We start from the raw sequence: 24226 nt of genomic DNA on the forward strand, positions 1-24226 counted from the left end.
GCAGAGAGTTACAGTGAGGGGTGAGACCTCAGATTGGCATGAAGTTACCAGTGAAGTCCCACAGGGCTCTGTACTCGGACCTATCCTGTTTCTGATATACGTAAATGATCTCCTGGAGGGTATAGACTCATTTCTCTCAATGTTTGCTGACGACGCCAAGATTATGAGAAGGATTAAGACAGAGGAGGACAGCTTGAGGTTTCAAGAAGACCTGGATAAGCTGCAGGAATGGCTAAACAAATGGTTGTTAGAGTTTAACCCAAGCAAATGTAATGTAATGAAGATAGGTGTAGGGAGCAGGAGACCAGATACAAGGTATCATTTGGGAGATGAAATACTTCAGGAGTCGGAGAGACAGACCTGGGGGTTGATATCACGCCAGACCTATCCCCCTGAAGCTTATATCAAGAGGATAACATCAGCGGCATATATCAGGTTGGCTAACATAAGAACGGCCTTTAGAAACTTGTGTAAGGAATCTTTCAGAACATTATATACCACATATGTCAGACCAATCCTGGAGTATGCGGCCCCAGCATGGAGTCCATATCTAGTCAAGCATAAGACTAAACTGGAAAAGGTTCAAAAGTTTGCCACCAGACTAGTACCCGAACTGAGGGGTATGAGCTACGAGGTGAGACTACGGGAATTAAACCTCACGTCACTGGGAGACAGAAGAGTTAGAGGGGACATGATCACCACATACAAGATTCTCAGAGGAATTGATAGGGTAGATAAAGACAAGACTTTTTAACACAAGGGGCACACGCACTAGGGAACACAGGTGGAAATTGAGTGCCCAAATGAGCCATAGAGACGTTAGAAAGAATTTTTTCAGTGTCAGAGTAGTAGACAAATGGAATGCATTAGGAAGGGATGTGATGGAGGCTGACTCCATACACAGCTTTAAGTGTAGATATGATAGACCCCAGTAGGCTCAGGAACCTGTACATTAGTTGATTGACTGTTGAGAGGCGGGACCAAAGAGCCAGAGCTCAACCCCCAGCAAGCACAATTAGGTGAGTACACTCATTTAAGGAAACGCCAATATGGCTGAACCCAACAAAACTTGACTGTTTAAAATCTGCTGGAGATAAGAAACAGCCAATGTTCAATTTCGATAAATATGAGAAAAATATTATATATATTCAGTGTACAGATAATATTTTGCACAAAACATGCAGGTTACCTTGTGGTGATTCCAGGAATCAAGGTCCTCGTGGCTGGGTCTCTGACCAGATCTCCTGGATGATGGTCTGGTCAACCAGGCTGTTGGATACGGCTGCTTGCAACCTGATGTATGAATCACAGCCTGGTTGATCAGGTATCCTTTGAAGGTATCTTCTGGTCAGCCAGTTGTGCCCCTTTTATGTTTAGTGGAAACAATCCTGGGCCTCTGATGTTGATTGGTCTCTCTCTCTCAAAGTATCTATTGCACCTCCGCTTTTTAACGGGTGTATACTGCACATCCTGCCATGCCTTGTGGTCTCATGATGTTATTTCTGTGTGCAGATTTGGAACCAGCCCCTCTATTATTTTCCAGATAAATTATTATGCATATACTGTCTGCGCTAAAAAAAAAAAAAAAAAAAACATTTAGGCTTTTGAGTCGGTCCCAGTGATTTAAAAGGTTCATTGAGTGGATTCTAGCAGTAAAGGATCTAAGCACACTCCCCAGGTTAGTAATTTCTCCAGCTTTGAAATGGGCTGTTATTGTGCAATTGTATTCATCTCCAAGACAGAACTAGAGTGAGGCTGAACTCTGATAACATGACAAGAGATTACCACTCGCCAAATGGCTTAGTAGTTCATGACTGGGCATGAAAATGTATGTAGTCAAATATAAAGTGTGTATGTAGTTTAATAACAGCAAAAATAGAATGTTTTATTGTTCTAAGCAATTAAGTGCATATTTTAGAGATGTGAATATACTTGAGCATTCTGATGTGCCACTCTACAAAATTTCTCAAGACACTAACATTACTGGAGAGAGAAAAAAAGATTGAATATAAGTACTGTATGTGCAAATATCTTTGCTGCAACTCCCGCCTGGCTCAGGGTGACCTCCCCCCACCTTTCCCGGAAGATTGCTTGATGAATACATATGAATCGTGATGCCATTGTGAGACTTCCAGGCTTCATCATGGCCAACAGTCAGTCACTCACAATATATATATATATTTTTGTGATAAGGTAATGCATTCAACATATTACAAAAAAAAAAAAAAATCTTGTCGTACTGGGGGTAGGAGGGGAGGGGGGGGAACCCTCATCACCCTCATGTCAGTTATAATAAGGGTGCAGTCCAAGGGTTTACAGTGATAAATTACAGATACTGTACTTAGATATGGTAAACATTAAGAGCTTGGATTCTAAAATGTAGCTACTGTATCATGAACGGTGTTACTTTACCTGCAAATATGAACAAAAATTGAAAAAATTATACTTTTGTAAAAAAAAAAAGTTAAAAAAATTATGGGGGTCTTGGGCATGTTGAGAGAAAGCCAAGTGAGGAAGTCATTAGATCCATGGAGTAATAACGATGTAATCTTACCGACTGGTAAAGTATTGTATGGTAGAGGTCCGAGATGTTCAAGTTAATGGTTATATGTTCACCTGTTTCACTTCAGATTACAAAATGTGTGGAATAAATAGATCTTTTAATCACTGTTTTTGTCAATTATGTGTTAGGTATTGTATACAGGCCCACAATGCAGTAGTACACCTATAACGCACATAAGACAGTTCCTGGCACAGCTGAAAGGAAGTCTTGCAACTCGGCTCCTTTGCTGCCAGTACCAGTAATGTTGTCTAGAAACAGAGATAGAAAGAGAGATTCAAACATCAGTGGGAATTGCCACACTGTGATTTGAAGATAACCGCAAAGCCATAATACTCAATATTTAATTTAATTGCACCAATGCAATGGTGCCATAGGCACAATCAGAGAACACTGTATAAACATCAGAGGTCTGCAGGTTGTTCAACATCCTCCCAGCGAGCATAAAAAATAGGAAACTAGATAGTTTTTTCCAAGGAGTGCCGGACCAGCCGGGCTGTCGTGGGTATATGGGCCTGCGGGCCGCTCCAAGCAACAGCCTGATGGACCAAACTCTCACAAGTCAAGCCTGGCCTCGGGACCGGGCTCAGGGAGTAGAACAACTCCCAGAACCCCATCAACCATGTATAATGATCTCATCGTTTAGTAAACAATTAAAAAATAGAGCAGAATTTATTTCCATGGGTCTAGATTATTTATTACCCTGGGGATTAATGTATGGCAATAACCGTACTTAAAGTGTTAACTGAAATATAGAATGAGAATCAGATTGACATAATATTTATTTAAACAATAGAATATACAATTGAAATGTAAGAGAAAAAATTATATAACCCTGCACAAATTTTGTTTTACAGTATTTACTTAAAATAAATGGTAAATACTAGTGATATTTAGTCACCTCATCATACTATTTGCACCATTGTAACTACTGCAATAACCACCATGTCATCTCCCATTTCCAGTCCTTTTTTTTTCCCTTAATTTGCTTGATAATATTTCTTCCTTAAGTTGCTTGATAATAGGTTGAGGTAGCCACTTGCCCTGTTACAACTTTGGGGAAGGATTCTGCTTAGTTTTTTGTAGTATATCTGCCACAAAATTGGCAGCATCAAAGGCTTCAAACTCACGAACTAATGACATTTGTGTGGCCTGTAAAGAAAAATTTGAGTTAAAATTATTTGATATCTTTTTAGATATCAGGGTCTTAATATAATGGCAACCTTAACAAATGTTTAAGAAAAGGCTATTAGACCATATTTACACAACCTGGAACAGGAAACAATAACTTGAGACTGATTTTATGTCCAAATACTAAGCCATATTTCTAAGGGGAAGGGGAGCCCCTTATAGTGCTCTAAAGCTACTGTCACTGATAGTGTACCATCTACTACTAGGTCGCATCAGCCATGGAATTCTATAGGCCTACCGAGTACCAATGCCAGAGCCTCCCCTCCCCACCCACATAGAGGTACAGGGAGCAGTGACATTTATTTAATTATTTATTTATGCCACTACCAGGAAGGCACCCAGAAAGTCAGCAAGACAAAAGAAACCACAGCTGGCTTCAAACAAGACTACAGCCTTGAGAACAGCTGAAAGAACTAGCACACGCTCATTTGTCCCACCTTCCCAACTCAAATGAGGAAAATGTGAGAAGGCTTATGAGTGTTCTTGTCAACCTGCTTATAACTGGAGCCATGTATGAGAGCTCATTTGACAGGCATTGACATCACATCACTGCTTGTATGCGAGGTTGGAATTTTCCAGGTCAAAATGAATGGCAACGAAGAAGGCCTTTGCAGCAAAGACAGTTTGAATGTAAGCCTCTAAGTCCACTAAAACATCAGTGGTGCTACGACACTTGCGAAAGCCAAATTGAGGAAGAAAAAGTGGCGAGTGTGTCTTAAGAACCACATCAGATGTACATTGACATCCCCATTCAAATTGACAACCATTGACAACCCATTGACAACCCCATTCAAAAAGTTTGCAAATGAAACTCGTCAGGGCAATGGGGCAAAAAATCCAAAGGGGGAATTCCCTTCAGTACCAGGTTTCAGAATAGGAACACCAATGCCTTAAGCCAGTCCTTGGGGACTGAAAACTCCTCCAAAATGCGATTATAAACATTCAGCAAATACAGAAAAATGCACTGCGGGAGATGACGAAACATCTCATAATGAGTGCTGCCCGAGCCTGCTGTTGTAGAATTGCAGAGGGTCAGGGCAGACTGCAGTTCCAATAGAAAGAAAAGATTGTTATACGGAAGCTGTAGGTGGGTGCTAAAGTCTTAGGAAGGAAATTCAAGAAGGGGCTTGAGAGTAAGGAAAGTAAGAGGAAAATGGGTACAGGAGCTAGCTGTTGAAATGTGTGAACCCAGTTCGTTTGTGACCAACACTGGATCCTTACCTTGAGGCTACCTTGAGGTACTTCCGGGGCTCAGTGTCCCCGCGGCCCGGTCGTCGACCAGGCCTCCTGGTTGCTGGACTTATCAACCAGGCTGTTAGACGCGGCTGCTCGCAGCCTGACGTATGAGTCACAGCCTGGTTGATCAGGTATCCTTTGGAGGTGCTTATCCAGATCTCTCTTGAACACTGTGAGGGGTTTGCCAGTTATGCCCCTTATGTGTAGTGGAAGCGTGTTGAACAGTCTCGGGCCTCTGATGTTGATAGAGTTCTCTCTCAGAGTACTTGTGGATCTGCCACAACAGAACCATGGAGGTGAGGGACAGGCAAGGTGCCTGGAACAAATTTGCTTGCAATCTTATGAATTTTCTTTCAGATCTAAGGGACAGGGTTGTCAACAGTAATAGTGGAGACAAGATTTCCAACTCTCATGCTTAACTGTATGAGTAGCCCCAAGGGTCTACCTTGTGTAACTTCCGGGGGATCAATTGCCTCATAGCCCGGTCTCTGACCAGGCCAAGCGCAAGACAACATTTAAAAAGGTGTCATGAAAAAGGAGGAGGGCTCAAGGGAGAGGCATATCAAACAAGTTAGAAAAAGTAACAGAGTGAATAGATTCCAGTCTGCCTTCTCAAACTACCACCAAGGGGAAGAGAGAGAGAAGGGTGAAAGAACGACGATTACATGGGTGGGGAAATGGTTACTGTTGTGGAGGTCATCAAGAACCTTCTTTATCAGGTCTATATAAATAGAAGACCAGAGATAAAGGCTGCAAGTACCCGAGTCAGCATGAGTCGGCTCTCCAGAAATCAGGAAAGACAATAAAGAGAGGACAAAAGGTTCTAGAAAGCAGCCTTGGGTATTTGTGGTAGGTAGGCATAACAAAACAAACGCCACTTGGTAATAAAACTGAAACTGAACAGGGTAGACAGAACTCAACAAACTCTCAAAGAAACAAGCAAACCGTGCTGGTTGCTCCAACCCCCAGTTGGGAGACTGAGCATCAAAAGCAAAACAAAACCTCTGACCAGAGGGAACGTGCCTGGGAGCCTTGGGGGCTCACCCAGAAAATGGCATTTCATTACATTTAACGCTGGTTTTCTGTGGGAAGCCCCTTTGGCTCCCTGGAGCTACATAACCCAAGATAAGGAGAAGAGAGACTTACCCGGGAGGCACCCGCCATGCGCTCTTCAACTCAAAGTCGAAACAACTGGCTGCAACCTGCGACCCATAGCCACACACGAACGCCTAAGACCAGGAATGTTTACCAAATAACTGGGAGCCAGGACCCTGCTCGACCTCCCAAATCCCCGCGCCCGAATGTCAGCACAAGACATGTTCCTGAAGACGGGCAGCCAAAGCAGAAAACTTACCAACAGTTGTGGGCACTGTGGATAGACCACAGGCTGTCTAGACCTGAATAACCCTGTGGACGACGTGGGAATGGGACAAATAGAATAGAATAGAGGAATAGAAACCCTTCTGCCAGGAAGAGAGCATGAAGCTCGCCAACCTGGCCCCCAGAGGCCAATGCCCCCCAAAAAAGCGCATTAGAAAAACAAATCTTGAACCGAAGAAGCCACCACAAACAGAGGAGAAAAGAGAGCACCCGGTCCAAGGACCAGGACAGCTTAGGTGGCGCATGAGTAGGCCAGAGGTGAGACAAAGCATGAGAAAGCTTACAGAATGGGGCAGAAGTGATATCCACCCCGAATGCAAGCTACAGCGGCTCCACCAGTGCCGCACAATACAAGGCGACAGTATTTGGCATTAAATGACGGTCCTAAAAGCCAAGAAGAAAGGACAGGACAACCTGATCAGAAATAGAAGACAACCTACGAAGAGAACAGAAAATGGCAAAAAGAACTGCCAGGAAAGTTCATACTGTCAATGAAAAGAAGCTCACAGGTAGGATATCACCAACAAAGTCAACTTATCATCATACAAAAGCATAATAAATCCACGTCAAAAAGACCAGATGCGAAGAACGTAGTATTAGACGGAACCAGCTGTATACCAGACCAGTCCAATCTGTTGAAAGAAGCGAAGCCGCGGAAAATGCCCCAGATATCAACACCAAGCAAGCAGTGCCTAAAACCAAGGCTGGGCCAGCTACCAAGGAGCCACTAGGACATCTCTCGCAGTAGAACTCCAACTGAGCCAGAAGAACCCAAGCAACAGCTGGACCACAGGAAAGAGGTACAGTAGAACCTCGGGTTACGAGCGTCCCTATTTAGGAGTTTTTCAGGTTATGAGCCCGATTTGTTTTGAAAATTTGCATCAGGATACGAGCATGGCATTGGGTTACGAGTTTGTTGATATGCGTACGGGGCCAACCTAGCGCGTGGTGGCACGGCGATTGCGCCTCAGTTTACCAGTGCCTCGCACCCAGTGACTATCCCGCCTGAATTCTTCACAAGGATTTACAGTTTTTTGTCGGATTTTTGGCCATTTGAGCATAAAAGTTATTATAAATCTCGCCATAGGTCTCAAGAAAGCCAGTGGTAAGGTTCAAGACAAGAAATCACATGTGAGGATGACAATAGAGGAAAAACAAGAGATCATTTGGAAGCATGAAAATAGTACTCAGTGTTGTTGAACTAGCTAGACAGTACAACAAATCTTCAGGGGAGGAAGAGGAGGCAGTAGAGAACGTCCCTTCCTCATTAATTAGGAAAATGTGTGCAAAACTTTGCAGGACTGCAAAGTTTTACTGAAAAGAATCACCCAGATAAAGCTGTAGTAGGCCGTTGCATTGATCTTTTTAATGATAATGTGATGCCTCACTACAGACAAGTGTTGCAAAGAAGGGAAAAATAATCTTCAATGGAATGCTTCCTTGTGAGAAAAGTGAAAAAATCAAGCAGTGAGAGCACATCCAGGATCCTAGTGGTATGCAGGCAAAAGGTGCCAGAGTGTGCACTCCAGAGAAATCTTCACTGCCTGATGTAATAATGGAAGGGGACTCCCCTTCCAAACAGTAACACCTCTCCTCCTCCCCCCTTCCTCACCATCTTCTAGTACGCCAACAGGAGTCATCAGCAATGGTGAGTAATAACTTGAACATACTTTTGTAGTGTAGATTTGGATGAATTAGGTATAAAATTTGGACAATGGACAAAAGGATGAGGAAAACCTAAGAGCTAGGGGCCAAACTGGATTCCAAAGAGAGAGTGAGCCTAGCTTGCCGGCACATGAGGTGAGAAGCAAAGAACAGAGACATCCCTTCCCTTAGAATCGGCGCAAACAGCTTCAAGATTGCAGCCGATGCCCGAGCCGCCGAGGGCAGCACATCAGACGATGGCCCGGCATTCAACACCTCCACATCCTCCCCAAGCCAGTCCGAGGACAGCTCGAGAAGGAAAAAAGTGCAAGACCTGAAGCTAAATGCCCACGGGCGCGTGAATCCTCAGCTATCAAAGAATGTTGAAAGGGTGGGAACCTGCACATGCAGCTACACAAGGCCAACATCCAGAGGAAGCACAGGTGAACAAGCACACATTAAGGCACTCAAACTCGCCCCCCCTAGGTAAACCTGCAGAACGGTAGGAAGCCTCCCGACATTCGAGCGTGCTAGGTCAGACAAAACTCATGCCATGCCCCCAACAAAAAGAATGGGCAGTCTGTCAGCCAGGAAGACTCCAGAACCTCATAACGCACCTTTTTTTTGGGGGGGAAGGGGGGGGGAGTAAAGAGGAAGGAGAGGCATAGGTGAAGGGAAGTATAGAAGTGGGAAATACAGTGAGAGGTATGAAAGCAGGCGGGCTGTCCGCCTTGCATAACGCACCCAATACGGGGAAGAAGAACCAAACTCAAATGAGGACGGATCCATCACAGGGGCAGAATCCTGGTCTCACAGGAGGTAGAGCCTCCCGAACCTCCTTAGGGGAGATGCGAGAGGCAGAAAACCTCCGGAATGAAGGAGCTGAGGAACCCAAGGGAACCCGGAACTGAACCTGGGGAGGAAGCCAACCCCAAATCATATTGATACAGGGAAAGGGAGGGGGGGGGTTAAGAAAACTCTTCCCCTTGCAACAACAAACCCCGCAAAGAGGTCACTAAAACCCAAGCGGGATCAAAGGGAGCCCCAAGCCCCCCAGGTCAACTCTTGTCCCACCCTGGGATCCTCCAAACTAGGACTCAGGGCAGAGCCGTCCTCCACACCCTCTACCCCTGAAGAAAAGGCAGATTCCAGGGAAAAGGCAGAAAAGAAGGGGGTCTGCTGGTGGGACCCAGAGGCCTCAGCAAGTGGAGAAGTCTCGAATGCCTTCGTCCCCAACCCGAACGGGGCAGCCACTGAAGCCGCCCAAGTCTCATCAACTAAACCCCTGCCCTGACCCCGAAACCCTCAGACATTTGGGAGCCAGGAGTAGAGCGAACAACCCCAACTGGGAAAGGACTGGGGAGTGCGGACTAAACCCCTAAGTCCAGGACCCTATAACCAAAACGGGGCAGCTTGGGGCATTTGGGTGGGCAACCAACCTAGCACGTTGCAGCAACCAAAACCGAGCATGCAACACGGATGCCGCCTGTACCTGAACCTCAATGTCTACAAAATGGGTAAATTGGAGCACGAGCAGAGAATACGTCTTGCAAGACTTCAGGTCAAAGGTGTAGTTGACCCAATAGGCAGCATGACGGAGGCAAAACTGGTGACTGTCATCCTGAGACAAGGGCACACAGCAACCTTCAAACTCGCACAGGGCGAGTTGGAACACAGTTGACGTATCCATCGGTCCACCGAGCCTGATAGGGTTTTCCAGCACCTGTAGGCCGACTGCTATGGGAAGCTCAGGCAAGATGTTGTAAAACCAGTTAAACCCAAGAGCAAGGGGGAGATGAGCTACAACACTGAAACCCAAGACGTGTACAATCATAGGGGCCTAGCAGAGGGCCACCAAAATATCACAAGTGGACCAATAGCCAAACAAGGCAGACCCCAACCAGGCAAAGAAAACAAAAATAAAAGAAAACCCCCACAAAAGTACAATGTCCCCAGAGGAAACAGGAACATAGCCGCTGAGCAGCACCTTGCGCCCCCCAACCAGCAACACCACCACTTCCTACCCAAGACCAAACAAAGGCCACGAAACCCCAGCTGGCCCCCATGGGCAGGGTAAATACCGAGCAGCAAGAACCCCTACAGAAGTGGAGTCCTGACGGTACTATGGAAGAGAACCCTAGCACCCATGGGTAGTACTTACAAAGCTCTTAGGGATGATAACCCTAAGCCCATGCAGCCCCAGTACACTGATGTTACACCTGGCCACCGCCACCACCAGCAGCAGATACACCACCAAGGCAAAACACTGCCAAGAAATCGAGGTCATAGTTGACGACTGCCCCAGATCGCATCAGCCAACGAACTGGGGGTTGGAGCAGCAACTGGGTCCAGTACAGGAGAAGGCACCAGAGAGGGGCAGTTGGGGGAATTGGGGTGAGGGGAAGACAGAAACAGCAGAAAGTTCTGGGTCAGAAACAGCATGAGAGGGAGAATCAAGGAACACAGGAATTTATGCAGAAAATTCTCTGTGCATTAGTGGTTTTAGGCACAATACTTGTCTTACCCTACAGGAACCCTACACTGTACTTATGTCCTGTGTATGAATGAACGTACTTTTGTCTAAATAAATTATTATTTATTATAATGTATATAGCAAATTCCACCACTGAGATCAGAGATGTAGAGAAAAAAAAAAACAGCGTTGAATGTAATGAAACGCCATTTTCTGGCCGAGACCCGGAGGCTCCCCGGAGCTATCCAGGCTGATATGCTAATGTCAGACTTTAGCATCAGTCATGTGTATGGAGTTCTTAGGCCTACCGAGGACCACAAGCCAGAACCTGGCCCCACTTAGAAGAGGCATGAAGAGCAATGACCTATAGAAACCCTCCGTGTGGTTGGAAGCATTCTATGTCTACCATCGACCGGAACAGACACCCAGAAAGGTAAGAATCCTAATACAAATCCCTATTCTGGTGAAAATTGAGACGAAAAGCCGAACAAGTGGATAGAACTCCCCAAACAGAAACAGGCAAACGAATATAATGTCACACGTCGCTGCGCTGCTCCCCCATCCCCAGTACAGGAAAGGGGGAACCCCCAGACTAGCATGGCGGCAATCCACCAGCTCAGTTCAAAGGCTGGACATCAAAACACGCTAAAACCGCCGACCAAGGTGGAGGGAGGGTTGCCTGGGAGCCTCCGAGTCTCACCCAGAAAATAGCGTTTCATTACATTCAACGCTGGTTTTCTGGGGGGAGCCCCATTGGCTCTCTGGAGCTACTGTACCTACCCAAAGACGAAAACAAGAGGGACCTAACCCGGGAGGCAGAAGACGCACATCTCCAACGCGAAGCAGAGACAAAAACTGCAACTGCCAACCCAAGGCCACACAGGCCCGACAAGGCCCAGGAACATCGACGAAGGAACGCAGAGAAGGAACGTTGGTTCACAACCAACGAACGACGTGCGCACAGGGACAGACAGCAGGCTGGCAGGACCGAACCCCCCTGCGAACGACCAGAGAGAACCACACCCTGGAACAGGGAAGAGGGGAACTCGGAACAACCCAAAGCGTGACCCTGGTCACGGCAGCTGTGGCACGCCAAGCACACGCAGAGCAGCAACCGAACACAACACACGATGCACCCCAGGCAGACCAACCATTCGTCAAACAACCCAAGGACCTCTCCAGAAAGCAGCCGTGCCTAGTCTTCGCCAGAAAAGGAGGAGACGGCCGCAAGCGAACAAATCTATCAAGAGAACCAAAAGAGCCAAAACCCAGGCGCCAGAGGTGGGCATGAAGCACTCCAACCCGACCCCTAGAGGTCAACGCCAACAAGAAAAGAGCCTCGTAAAACAAATCGGATCCGAAGGGGCCACCACAAACCGAGGAGAAGAGAAAAGAGCACACAATTCAAGAACCAGGACGGCTCAAGTGGCGCAAGAGCAGGCCGTAGGTGAACCACCCCAGAGATGGCTCGCGAAGAGGTGCTGAGACAACTTCCAAAACCGAAGCAGCCTGGAGCGGCTCCGCCAGTGCCGCACGAGACAAGTCGACAGTATGTGGCAAGATGAAGGCCCTAAACCTCCACAAGAGAAGGACCAGACGACGTCAAGAAAACATAGCAAACCGACGAAGGGACAGAAAGAAAATGGAAGGACCGCCAAAGAAAACCCCACACCGCCGCCAAGATGAAGCACGCAGGTGGGACACCATCAACGAAGCCACCTGACCACCAATAGATGGCGAGATACTCGAGGCAGAACCGAACCAGCCCCGCCATGGACCGATTGAGCATAGGAAGAGGCGGAGCCACGGGAAAACCTCGGGTGCGACCACTGAGCAAGCAGAGCCAGAACCCAAGCCAGCAAGGAATGAGAAGGAACGTCTGCCGTACAGAAAACTTACTAATGCTAGCGAGCTCGCCAGGAAATCGGAGACACTGTGGTTCCAATGCGAAACTCGTGAGAAGTAACACTGCTAGATCTGGAAAATGCCAACTGGCAGGGTAAGCCAGGAAACCAGGAACCCAAATCCAGCAAGCCGGGAAAGAACCAAACATAGGGGCGGTGCAAAAGCAGGAAACTAAACATAGACAAAGTCCAACCTAGCCTCTCTGCTCAGAGAACCCCAGCAACATCAGAGGCCCGAGACTGTTCAACACATCTCCAGACACATAAGGGGCAAAACAGGCTAACCCCACATAGTGACCAAGAGAGAACTGGATCAGCACCTCCAAAAGATACCTGATCAACCAGGCTGTAAGTAATACGTCAGGCTGCACGCAGTCGCGTCAAACAGCCCGGGCGACCAGTCTAGCAACGAGGAGTGAATGCCCCACATACTAAACCACACAACAATGTGTAACGAGAGGGGCGAGGTAACACCAGAACTATTACATCTCTTGACACTTAGTTAGCAGAACACAAACCAAGTGTAAACTAACTTGTACAGAGCTTCTTGCAGATGTCAAGCCCTGACGAGTAACCGACACGCAAAACAATCCAACTACCCCTCACATATAACCCCGCAGGTCAATTGACCTGAAGTGGATACAGGAGAACAAGCCATACGGACTAGAAAAACAGTCACAGCACCAGCAGCGAGGGACACGAGCATAGAAAGAAGATGCTATGTCAGGCGATTGACAGCCGAGAAGCGGGACCAAAGAGCCAGAGCTCAACCTCCGAAAACACAGCTAGGTAAGGACAACTAGGAGAGCACAGAGAATCCAATGTATATGGAAGGGCTAAGCCAGACATTGCAAGATGGGCAAGGAATGAGTGACCCAGATAAGACCACGAAAAACGGGGCCGTGACTCACCGTGTAACAAACAACACAGACAAACAAGGCCCCAGGAAGAAGCACACAAGGGCCAAACAAAATGCCACAACCAAACCCCAACACGCATCCCCAGTATCAAAACTACAGCAAAATGTCACCTCATAACATCCTGACCCAGTGTAACATTTACCCCATAACATTTACCTTCCACCATTGTACCTCGTAACATGGCGAAGGTGGGGCCCCATGACTGACTCAAGCATGTGTTAGACATGTATGTGAGTGGGACCAGATGGGTATAAATAAGAACTGCCTTGTATGGGCCAATAGGCCCTCTGCAGTCACCTCTGTTCTTATGGTCCTATATTCGTATCCAAAAACCGTGAACTAGCGCCTGGCTGAGACGCCAGACCGCATAAACTCCCCTGCAGAACATAGGCACAAACGTATCACGACACAACGTAGCCGAGAAGATTCCGGGAGCACCGCCAGAGGAAGAAGGCCAGAGCCACATCTGCAGGAGAAAAGTAGGGTAGAGGCGAATGAGGCGCCCCACACCCATATGCAGGGAAACCTAGCATCCTCCCATAGCAACAATCTAGAACACCCCCAGCATCTACAGGGCATGGACTGGAGAGACAAGAGGAGCGAGAGAGGCGAAGCACCCGAAAGAAAAAGGACACAGAACACCAGCAATTGTGTACACCATACATAACAAAACAAATTCCCATGGCGCATGCGCAGGACACACGAGGCCCGAACTGCACAACCCCGCCCAGCGGGGAGGGCGTCAACATGGAGTATTGCAAAATTATTAGCAGTGCCTAGACAGAGCACGGAGTGGAAGATATACCTGTAATGACAAAAGAACGAGACAGTATCGAAAACCTCTCTTCTGAGGGGGCCAGGTTCTAGCTCGTGGTCCCCGGTAGGCCCACAGAACTCCTACACATGATTGATTCCAAAGTCTGACATTAGCATATCAGCCTGGATAGCTGATATGCTAATTGGCCCCTGACAGCTGAGTGGACAGCGCTTTGGATTCATAGTCCTGAGGTTCTGGATTCGATCCCCGGTGGAGGCGGAGACAAATGGGCAGTTTCTTTTACCCTGATGCCCCTGTTACCTAGCAGTAAATAGGTACCTTTGAGTTAAACAGGTGCTATGGGCTGCTTCCTGGGGGTGTGAAACAACAAAAAGGAGGCCTGGTTGAGGACCGGGCCACGAGGACGCTAAGCCCCGAAATCATCTCAAGATAACCTCAAGCTCTGGGGAGCTGACGGGGCTCCCCCCAGAAAAAAAATTGAAGGTGGAGAGAGTAGAGGATGGACTGAAGCTTTTTTACCAACTGAGGAGGAAGTAGAGGAACTAGGTTTACATTTTTGAATTAGACATTTGCATACCAGTAGCAATGTACTGTGTGACAGCTTCCACAGTCTCGGGCGGAGAGGGAGAACATCAGCCTCGATGGACATTTGTTGGAGAGGGCCAAAGGACAGAGGGGAGGATGGGGACGAAAGATGAAGGAGGTCACAGTGGATAGAGGATGGAGGAGGGGGAGAGGTGACACAAAGATAATGGGTAGAAGACTGGGAAGGGTGGAAATGCAGGTCAGTGGTTGAGGAGAAACACACTCGGCTGCAGAAGAGGAGCAGCTAGTGGAGGTATTGGGGTTTAAGGCATGGAAATGGTTGTGGATAGAGAGAGAAGAAGGGTAAGGAAGAAAAGTGCAATGCAACACATGAGCATAAGTCATGTCAGAGAAAGAGCTTAGACGGCGGACCTGGCGTCTTGCTCCGGGGAAAGATATACAACCATATTTTAAGTTAAGAAGGGTTTGTTTAAATTTACAGTGAATGCATGTGCAGAAGGCAGGGTGAGCCTCACCACAGTAGATGTAAATAGTTTGGAGAGTAGATCATATTGTCTTAGAATGACCAGGCTCTCCATACAAGGCACATCTCACTAGTGCACTTTGCAGGCCCATATCCATATTTCCAACACCTATTGAATAGGCATGGAGAGAGGATGTATTCTTGAACAAAGCATCTGGCACCAGCAAGAATTATGGAAGATGGAAGGGTCCTACCATCAAAAATGATCCTAACTACTCAAAAAGGGCTGATGGCCATCCCAACAAGAGGGGGGCTGGGTAAATGCATCAATCTGGATGATAGAATAACTCTGAACCTCGAGGATATATTTAACACTTTCTGCGGATCAGGACTCCTCCCGGCGTCCTGTTTCGCCTACCCGCTCCTGCATGGTGGACATAAATTTATGTCCTCTTTTAAAATATTTGTATAAAATTCAATTTTTATCCGATTTACTTTGGGTTTGTTTCAAACTGCGCGCCACGAGGCTCTCTTTCTCACCACTAGGCTGCATGGTACAATAAGTTCATGAAAGGTGTGGACCACTTCGATCAAATGGTATTATGTCCCAAACGGGTTGCAGGTGGGTGACTTTAGCCGTTTATACTGGTAATGCTTTCCCCATATCATGTATTATATGCATATGTCTGTTTAGGGAATTTTATTCCGATCCAAAAAATAACTGTGTGCAACAAGTATAAACTTGACAAACATAACAAAAGTAAAAACATTTCGTGTGTGTTTGACGCTCACTGATATGTTCCAGCGTTGTTTTATATTTGGCGCTATTCTATCTTACACTTTGTTGATCTTTTTTACCTACGGGCTCATAGAACATTCTATTGCGAACACATTGACACAAAAATGAATGACATACATAGAATAATAATGTCATGAGAGTGAAATAAGTATAAACTTTCAAAGCGCCGTGTGTCGTCCCGTCACCGATACCGGGTAACAATTTCACCACTTCCCACACTCTTGCGGGCGGGCCGCAATCATTATTCTATGCTTATATTCATATCACCGTGTTGGAAATTTCATTGCGAGTCCATTGATACCAAAATTAACGCTGTAGGACAAGTGTGGAGGTGATAACAATCCAAAGAGTAAAAACATTTTGTTGCTGTTGGGCGCTCACTGCGAGTCATCTTCGTAGTTATTTATTTGGTGCTGGTATCCCTATACGTTTCGTGACTTTTTTTACTGATGTTCTTCTAGACAATTTTATTGCGAACACGTTGGTACCAAAATGAAATACGTAGCTCGAGAACTAAGGTCAGGAGAGTAAAAAGAGTATACACATTTTTGTTTTTACGCTTACGCGGCAAAAACGCCGCGCGCACATACCGCTTTTTTTTTTACCATCGAAGGGGGCCGGAAAGTGTTAATATCCTCGTGGCAGTCTTTGAGGCCCTTATCTCCAACTGCAACATGGACCTGAAGAATGACTGTGCCAATGCTGGCATTTAACTGGGTGTTTTTGGAGACCTGAACCAGGGTCTAGAACCAGGAACAACATAGCTAGACAGGCAGCTGCTTATTCAGAAGGGGCTGCAACTATACATCCTGGTGGAGTTAAAAGGTATCTACAGACTCAACTAGGTGCTTACAGATGTGTAAATCATCAGGTTGCACATGTTTGTCATGACAAAGATCAAAATACTTATGCCACGAAGCAGGGCCAATTAAATCCTGGAACAAAGTAGTGTTGAAATGAATTATGCATGTACGAGTACAGGTATGGTACTGAGCTCCCCCACTGAGGATGGGGGTAAAAGGTAATGTTATCACCACGACAGATGAAGCCACTTCAGGTGCCAAGGTGGTCACAACTGGGGGCTTGGGGCTCAACCCTCCCATTTCCATGGGAGGAAAATGGAGAGGGTCACATGGTATAGTCAACGATGAAACCTGGTCTGGGCTCAATGTAGCCATCAACCGTGAAGAGCTCAGTCCCCCAGGGTACTGTGCTTGCTCCAGTACTTTTTCTCATCCTCATATCGGACATAGACAAGAACACAACCTATAGCACTGTATCATCCTTTGCAGATGACACTAAGATCTTCATGAGAGTAGGCAACATAGAGGACACGGCAAACCTCCAGTCAGATGTAGATCAGGTCTTTCTATGGGCTACAGAAAATAATATGGTGTTTAACGAAGATAAGTTCCAGCTCATGCGCTATGGAAAATGAAAGTATAAAAACGGAAACCATGTACAAAACTCAGGCAAATCATAACATAGAACAAAAAGGCAATATAAAAGATCCACCCATGTAGGAAGACCTTACCTTTAAAGAACACAATAAAGTAGCTGTCACAACTGCAAGAAAAATGACAGGTTAGATAACAAGAACTTTTCACACTAGAAATGCTGTACCGATGATGATACTTTTCAAAACGCTTGTGCTTTCTAGAGTGGAGTACTGCTGCACAATGACAGCACCTTTCAAAGCTGGAGAAATTGCTGACCTGGAGAGCGTGCAGAGATCCTTTACTGCTAGAATATACTCCGTAAAACATCTAAACTATTGGGACCGACTAAAGAGCCTAAATCTGTATTCCCTTGAGCGCAGGCGGGAGATATACATAATAATCTATACGTGGAAAATAATTGAGGGGGCTGGTCCTAAACCTGCACACAGAAATAACATCACATGAGACCAGAAGGCATGGCAGGATGTGCAGAATACCCCAGTTGAAAAGCAGAGGTGCAACAGGTACTCTGAGAGAGAACTCTATCAACATCAGAGGCCCGAGATTGTTCAACACTCTTCTACTACACATAAGGGCCATAACTGGCCGACCCCTCACAGTGTTCAAGAGAGAACTGGATAAGCACCTCCAAAGGATACCTGATCAACCAGGCTGTGACTCATACGTCAGGCTGCGAGCAGCCGCGTCCAACAGCCTGGTTGATCAGTCCAGCAGCCAGGAGGCCTGGTCGACGACCGGGCGGCGGGGACGCTAAGCCCCGGAAGCACCTCAAGGTAACCTCAAGGTAAGGTAGCCATGCCTATGGAGTCTGATCTTCCATCACTTTCCGACTCGGGGGGGCCTGGTCACTTAGGGAAGTCGGTTTCCATACTGACTTCCTTTTTCAAAAGGAAGTCAGTATGGAAAGCATACCGACTCAAAGTTTGGGTCCCAGAGCCAAGAGATATGACCTACCAGGGTAACAAGGGAAGCCGAGCACTGCCCAGTGCAGGAAGAGGTGCATCTCCCAAGCTGTGCCCCTATTAGGATGTGATTATCATCATCTGACAATCCCTAGGGTTATCTTCTTGAGGTTATCTCGAGATGATTTCGGGGCTTTTTAGTGTCCCCGCGGCCCGGTCCTCAACCAGGCCTCCACCCCCAGGAAGCAGCCCGTGACAGCTGACTAATACCCAGGTACCTATTTTACTGCTAGGTAACAGGGGCATAGGGTGAAAGAAACTCTGCCCAATGTTTCTCGCTGGCGCCTGGGATCGAACCCAGGACCACAGGATCACAAGTCCAGCGTGCTGTCCGCTCGGCCGACCGGCTCCCTAAGGTACCCTAGGGATTGTAAATCATATGATGGTTCAAAAATTATTGTCTGGGTTTCACATGCATGATGCAAGTATGGATGTAATAGCTCTCTGTAGATGTAAATAAAGAAAAACAAGTGATAAAACAATTAGTGAAACATTTGAAAATAAAACAGGAAGAATCAGCAAAAGTTGAGCACCAGGCATTAACAAGTGCCAGACGCAGCCTTGCAGAGCACCTCCACCCAGTGAAACTATAAATATTTACTTATTTTTGTTTTCTTACATTTTGCATACAAATTAATATTTCTATAATAGCTTTATTTTTTGTGCATAGGCAGTTATGATCGTTTCTACATAGCTGCTGTCCAAGGGTTAACAGGGTTAACAGGGGGAGGCAGGAGTCCTACTGCTCCATACATTCTCCCACACTGGTGTAAAGACCTCTTCCTCCCTCACTGCAGCCAGGACACCCAACCATCCTCCAAGGGCAATGGAGGTGACCCTCACAAGTGACCCTTCCAACAGGTGGCCCACTGACCTGAACAAGATCCCTATGTTAGCATACATTTGCCTGTTTGGCACCTGGAGAGGGAGCAGGGGCAAACCCCCGCTTACCCCAGGGAGTTGTATGCGAGGCCCCTTACCACAACAAGGCGACATTCTTGAGGGGGGACATCGTATACAAGATGATTCGCTAATGGATTTTAAAACCTACCAGACCTTAAGGTTATCTTGAGATTATTTTGGGGCTTAGCGTACCCGTGGCCCGGTCCTCGACCAGGCGTCCTTTTTGTTACACAACCCCAGGAAGCAGCCCATAGCAGCTGTCTAACTACCAAGTCCCTATTTACTGCTAGGTAACAGGGGCATCCGGGTGAAAGAAACTCTGCCCATTTGTTTCCGCCTCCACTGGGGATCGAACACGAAACCTCAGGACTATAAATCCTGAGCGCTGTCCACTCAGCTGTCAGGTTCCTCCAATCCAACTGAGTAACACAGCCCAAGTTAATACACCGTATCCCAACAATATACAGGTATATGGTTTTGACAATCAGAAAACAAGTTTTGTTGAACAGTCTTGTGTACAATATGACTGTACCCTTTTTCACAGATACAGCGGGGCCTCAACTTGTGAATTTAATTCCTTCCCAGAGATGGGTTGTAAGTCAACAATTTTTAAGTCAAGACGAATTTTCCCATAAGAAATAATGTAAATTGAATTAATCCGTTCCACACACCCCAAAAATATTAACTTAAAAATACATTTTATACCGAATAACACTTATTTTGTACTAGCTACAATACAGTACTGTATGTATATCTTACCTTGAATGAGGACTCTTGTTGGCATATGGAAGACGGTGAGAAGGGAAGAAGGAGAGGTGTTAGTGTTTGGAAGGGAAGTCCCCTTCCATTATATCATCAGGCAATGATGACTTTCTTGATAAATTCTTTTCTGGGGTTCTCTCTCCTATGTTTTGCCTGCATACCACTAGGACCTGCTTGTGGCTCACTGCTTCTTTTCTCACTAAAAACCTGTCTAGCGACACTCTTTTTTCCCTACATTGTAACACTTGTCTGAAGTGAGACATCACATTGTTGTTAAAAAAATTAACACGACGATTTGCTACAGCTTGATTTGGGTGACACTTTTCAGCAAAACTTGAAAAGTGAATATGGCAATTCTTCCCATACTGCACGCATTTTCTTAATGAGAAAGGAACATCCTCTACTCTACATCGACAATCCTCATACCATTGTCATGTTTACAAATGATTTGTTTTTCCACTATGGTCAGGGAGCCGGTCGGCCGAGCGGACAGCACGCTGGGCTTGTGATCCTGTGGTCCCGGGTTCGATCCCAAGCGCCGGCGAGAAACAATGGACAGAGTTTCTTTCACCCTATGCCCCTGTTACCTAGCAGTAAAATAGGTACCTGGGTGTTAGTCAGCTGTCACGGGCTGCTTCCTGGGGGGTGGAGGCCTGGTCGAGGACCGGGGCGCGGGGACACTAAAAAGCCCCTAAATCATCTCAAGATAACCTCAAGATAACCTCAAGATAACCTCAAGATATCCTCACATGTGTTTTCTTAGGTTGAACCTTATCACTGACTTTCTTGGGACCCATGGTGTGATATATAATAATGACTTATGTTCAAAAAATAAAAAACCCAAAAATAATGAAATTCTTTACAAGCACGATCATCACTAAGCAGGCGGCTGTGGAAAACTGAGGCGGGGGTCGGCCGTGCCACCAGGAACCACATGATCGGTTGACCCATACGCGTATCAACAAAGTCGCTAGTCGAGGCAAAGTTCGTAAGTCAAGCTACCGTCGCATTTTCCGACCAAATTCATGTCGTAACTCAAAAAATTCGTAAGTAGGGGCAGTCGTAAGTTGAGGTGCCACTGTATAGATAGATGTCACTCATTATCAGTTATATAAATTGTCTTCACTCAGTATTTTGCATTCCACTTTTATTTAAATAAAATGAGTAAAGGCTGCACAAAATATATCAAGAAAGAGGAGGATATAAATGACCAGCGGGTAGTACATATTAACAATACCTGGAAAAGTTTTTCCTTCTTGTATTCTCTCTTCTGCCTAGCCTTCAGATACACAAACTTCATCTTCTTGCGTAGCTTTCTCAGCTTGTGTTTCTTCATTTTTTGCCTTCTAATTACAATTAACCGAGCAGCTTGCTTCTCAGTCACCTGCAACCAATAACTTCAGAACTAGAATTTATTGCTTTAAAGGGGAAGGGCACTATCAAGAGAAAGTGCCCAGCCATTACAACTATATATCACTTGGAAAAGGTCAGATAATGATTTGGGGTGGGATGGGGGAAAGGAATGGTGCCCAACCACTTGGACGGTTGGGGATTGAACGCCAAACTGCACGAAGCGAGACCGTCACTCTACCATCCAGCCCAAGTAGTTCGGTAAAAAAAAATTAAAAGTATGTATGTAAGCTATAACAATCTGCAAACATAAGTTTCTTAAAATCATACAGTACAGTATGCTATGCCTTTCCAAACATTATACAGCCAGCTCTTGCCAGAGGCAAATAATGCATTAGAATATAACAAGTCATGTGAATTCATAAACATTAAACTTCATGCTATACAGTGCTATATGGAAAAAAAAACATTCCAGGAAAGTTCTGTAGTTTACTTTTCTGTGGGGAGCCCCATTGGCTCCCTGGAGCTATTGGGTTAATATGCAATACATTAGACCAGGGCATTAGTCACTGGAGTTCTGTCTACCGAGACCCACAAGCCAGAACCTGTCAGAGGTGCAGGAAGCAATGGCCCTGGAAAATCCCCCTGTGGTCAGGGGTTTACCTTATCTGCCATCAACTGGGGTTAGGGACAAGAAAGGTAAGTGTAACAAAACAGAACCCACAAGATAAGAAAAATGCAAACAAAAAGCCCAACAGAGGGGTAAAATTCCCTCAATTCCCAAGAAAACAAACTAACATCATACCACGCCATCGCGTGGCCCCACCCCCCCGGGAGAGGGGGAAGCTATAATATTTATAGATCGGCTTTGGTTTGGACATCACTGCCGAATGGCAGCCGAGGCCAAAAGCAAGGCCTGGAGGAGACTTACAAGGCATCCCTTGGCTCATAACAGAAAAATTCATAGACAATCTTGTCGAATAATGAAAAGTTCAAAAGTGGGCTACTGTATATCCAGATGGGAATCCGAAACGCAAAGAAAACTTGCATCTGGAAGGGTTGGATCCAAGGTCTGGTAGTACAGTAATTGGTGAAAGATCGGCAGGGATATTCATCTTTAGAGGCAATCCTGCCTCTAAACCAGGAGGATGGAACTGTTGAAACCAGCAATCAGAAGGTTGATCTATTGGCTAATCACTTTGCTGCCAAGATGCAAGTCCCTGATCCTTAATGTTAGCCTCCACATCTTGCCCCAAGCACTGTGTCTAGGATGACTGAAGCGGTTATACAGCAGGCTGAAGTTCTCCATCTCCTTAAAATGCTGGACACAAAGGGTGGTGAAGTTCTTTTGATAATATGAGGATATAGGTCACATTTTGCAACCATGCCGAAAGGTAGGCGAATCTTTTGATTTGCCTACCTTTCTGGGTGCTCCCCCTGGTTGATGGAAAGATGATAAACTTTAAATGTACAGTGTTCATGAGCCATTGCTCCCTGCGCCTCTGTGAGGGGGCTAAGCTCTGGCTCGTGGTCCCCAGTTGGCATACAAGAACTCTGCAACTAATGACTCCAAGTAGTGTCGCACTGAATCAGTAAGCTAGCTTCAGGGAGCCGACAGAGCTCCCCACAGAAAAGCTGTTGTGAGAGATTGTATTACTAAAGTTACCATTAAATTTAAGCAAGGTAAAAAATTTACCAGCTACATTCACCAAATAGACTAACACTGGAAAGAATGTCACATGAACTCTCCTGCAGAACAACAGCCCACTTCCACTCACCTGGTTTGGTGGTGCTTCTTTTATTTGCCTCTTCGCAATTGGATCAATTTTTTCTGTAATATTTGGAATAGGTGGAAGATCCTTCTCCAATAATACTCCACTGTGTAATGATGGAAAAGTGATGTTCACAGGCTTCACCACCGATGGAAGTCTAGAAAATATGACAAAAACCCATGCTCATGAAAGTGTTTCATGCTGCCCCTGTGGGGCAGTAGTTGCCACAAATATATGTCATGAGTATTTCAATGTCAATTGTTTTTTGTCTGTTTTTGCTGTAATATTATTCAAGTGTAATTTGAGAAATTTATGTAATCAAATATATGGAACACCAATATGCTCGAAAATATGGTGCACATATTAGTCACACACATACACTCAACATCCTCCCTTCTGTACACCCCGGGCCCAACTGCGAGGTGCACTCAACATCTTGGTTGACATCGACATCAACAGTGTACCTCAACATCTCAGTTGAGGGTTACATAGAAGAGGAACAAAAGAAGCTTCAGTCTGAGATCTCTTGGAAGCCCTCTTAAAAGTCTCTTAAGTATTAATTGCTTCAAGCCATATCTTTCCATTTATTTAAACAGTGTAAAATTTATAAAATGCCATCAGACTCTGAGGATTGACATCAAATCTTCTCTAAATAAACTTTAAAATGGTTTCAAAGCTCTTTTGTACCTCTGCCATGCTTGCTCTGCCTTCCTCATCCTCCTCCGATGAATCTTCTGAATCCTGCAAATTCATCTGGATATTTTCTGTCGCCAAATTAATGATATCATCAGATATGCTTGGTGCAGTAGGAACATGTCATACTCAATCCATGCATCCACTTCTTTCTCAAGATTGGTTGTAATCAATTCATTTCTTGGTTGTTGTGACTGTTCATTTACTCCTTTAAGTGCTCAAGAGCAATAAAATGCATATTCTCTTTTCAACTTTGTCACCTTAATTCTTGTCCTAGGTCTTTCATTTTGGTGCCAATGTGTTCGCAATGAAATTCCCTACAGGAGTATATGCATATAATGTCCAAAACCGAGGTGCGCCCCTCCCGCAGCCAAGCCGAAAGCAGGCCAAATTTTTATAGTTTTGACTCCATACTGTGCCATTACCCCAC

At 45.8% G+C, this 24226-nt stretch overlaps 1 protein-coding gene across 1 annotated transcript in view; it reads right to left on the bottom strand.

Moving 5' to 3' along the window:
* Positions 1 to 3324: 3324 nt before the first annotated feature.
* Positions 3325 to 24226, bottom strand: part of LOC123756086 (uncharacterized) — a 41666-nt gene continuing 20764 nt past the window's right edge. The window contains exons 4-6 of the mRNA XM_045739072.2: positions 23110 to 23260; positions 21219 to 21365; positions 3325 to 3712 (exon numbers count right to left, since the gene is read on the bottom strand). Coding sequence (XP_045595028.1) covers positions 3608 to 3712; positions 21219 to 21365; positions 23110 to 23260 — 403 coding nt within the window. The 3' untranslated portion in view covers positions 3325 to 3607. The remainder of the gene's footprint in view (positions 3713 to 21218; positions 21366 to 23109; positions 23261 to 24226) is intronic.

The sequence above is a fragment of the Procambarus clarkii genome, chromosome 36 (genome assembly GCF_040958095.1).
Source record: "Procambarus clarkii isolate CNS0578487 chromosome 36, FALCON_Pclarkii_2.0, whole genome shotgun sequence".
Classification (NCBI taxonomy): domain Eukaryota; kingdom Metazoa; phylum Arthropoda; class Malacostraca; order Decapoda; family Cambaridae; genus Procambarus; species Procambarus clarkii.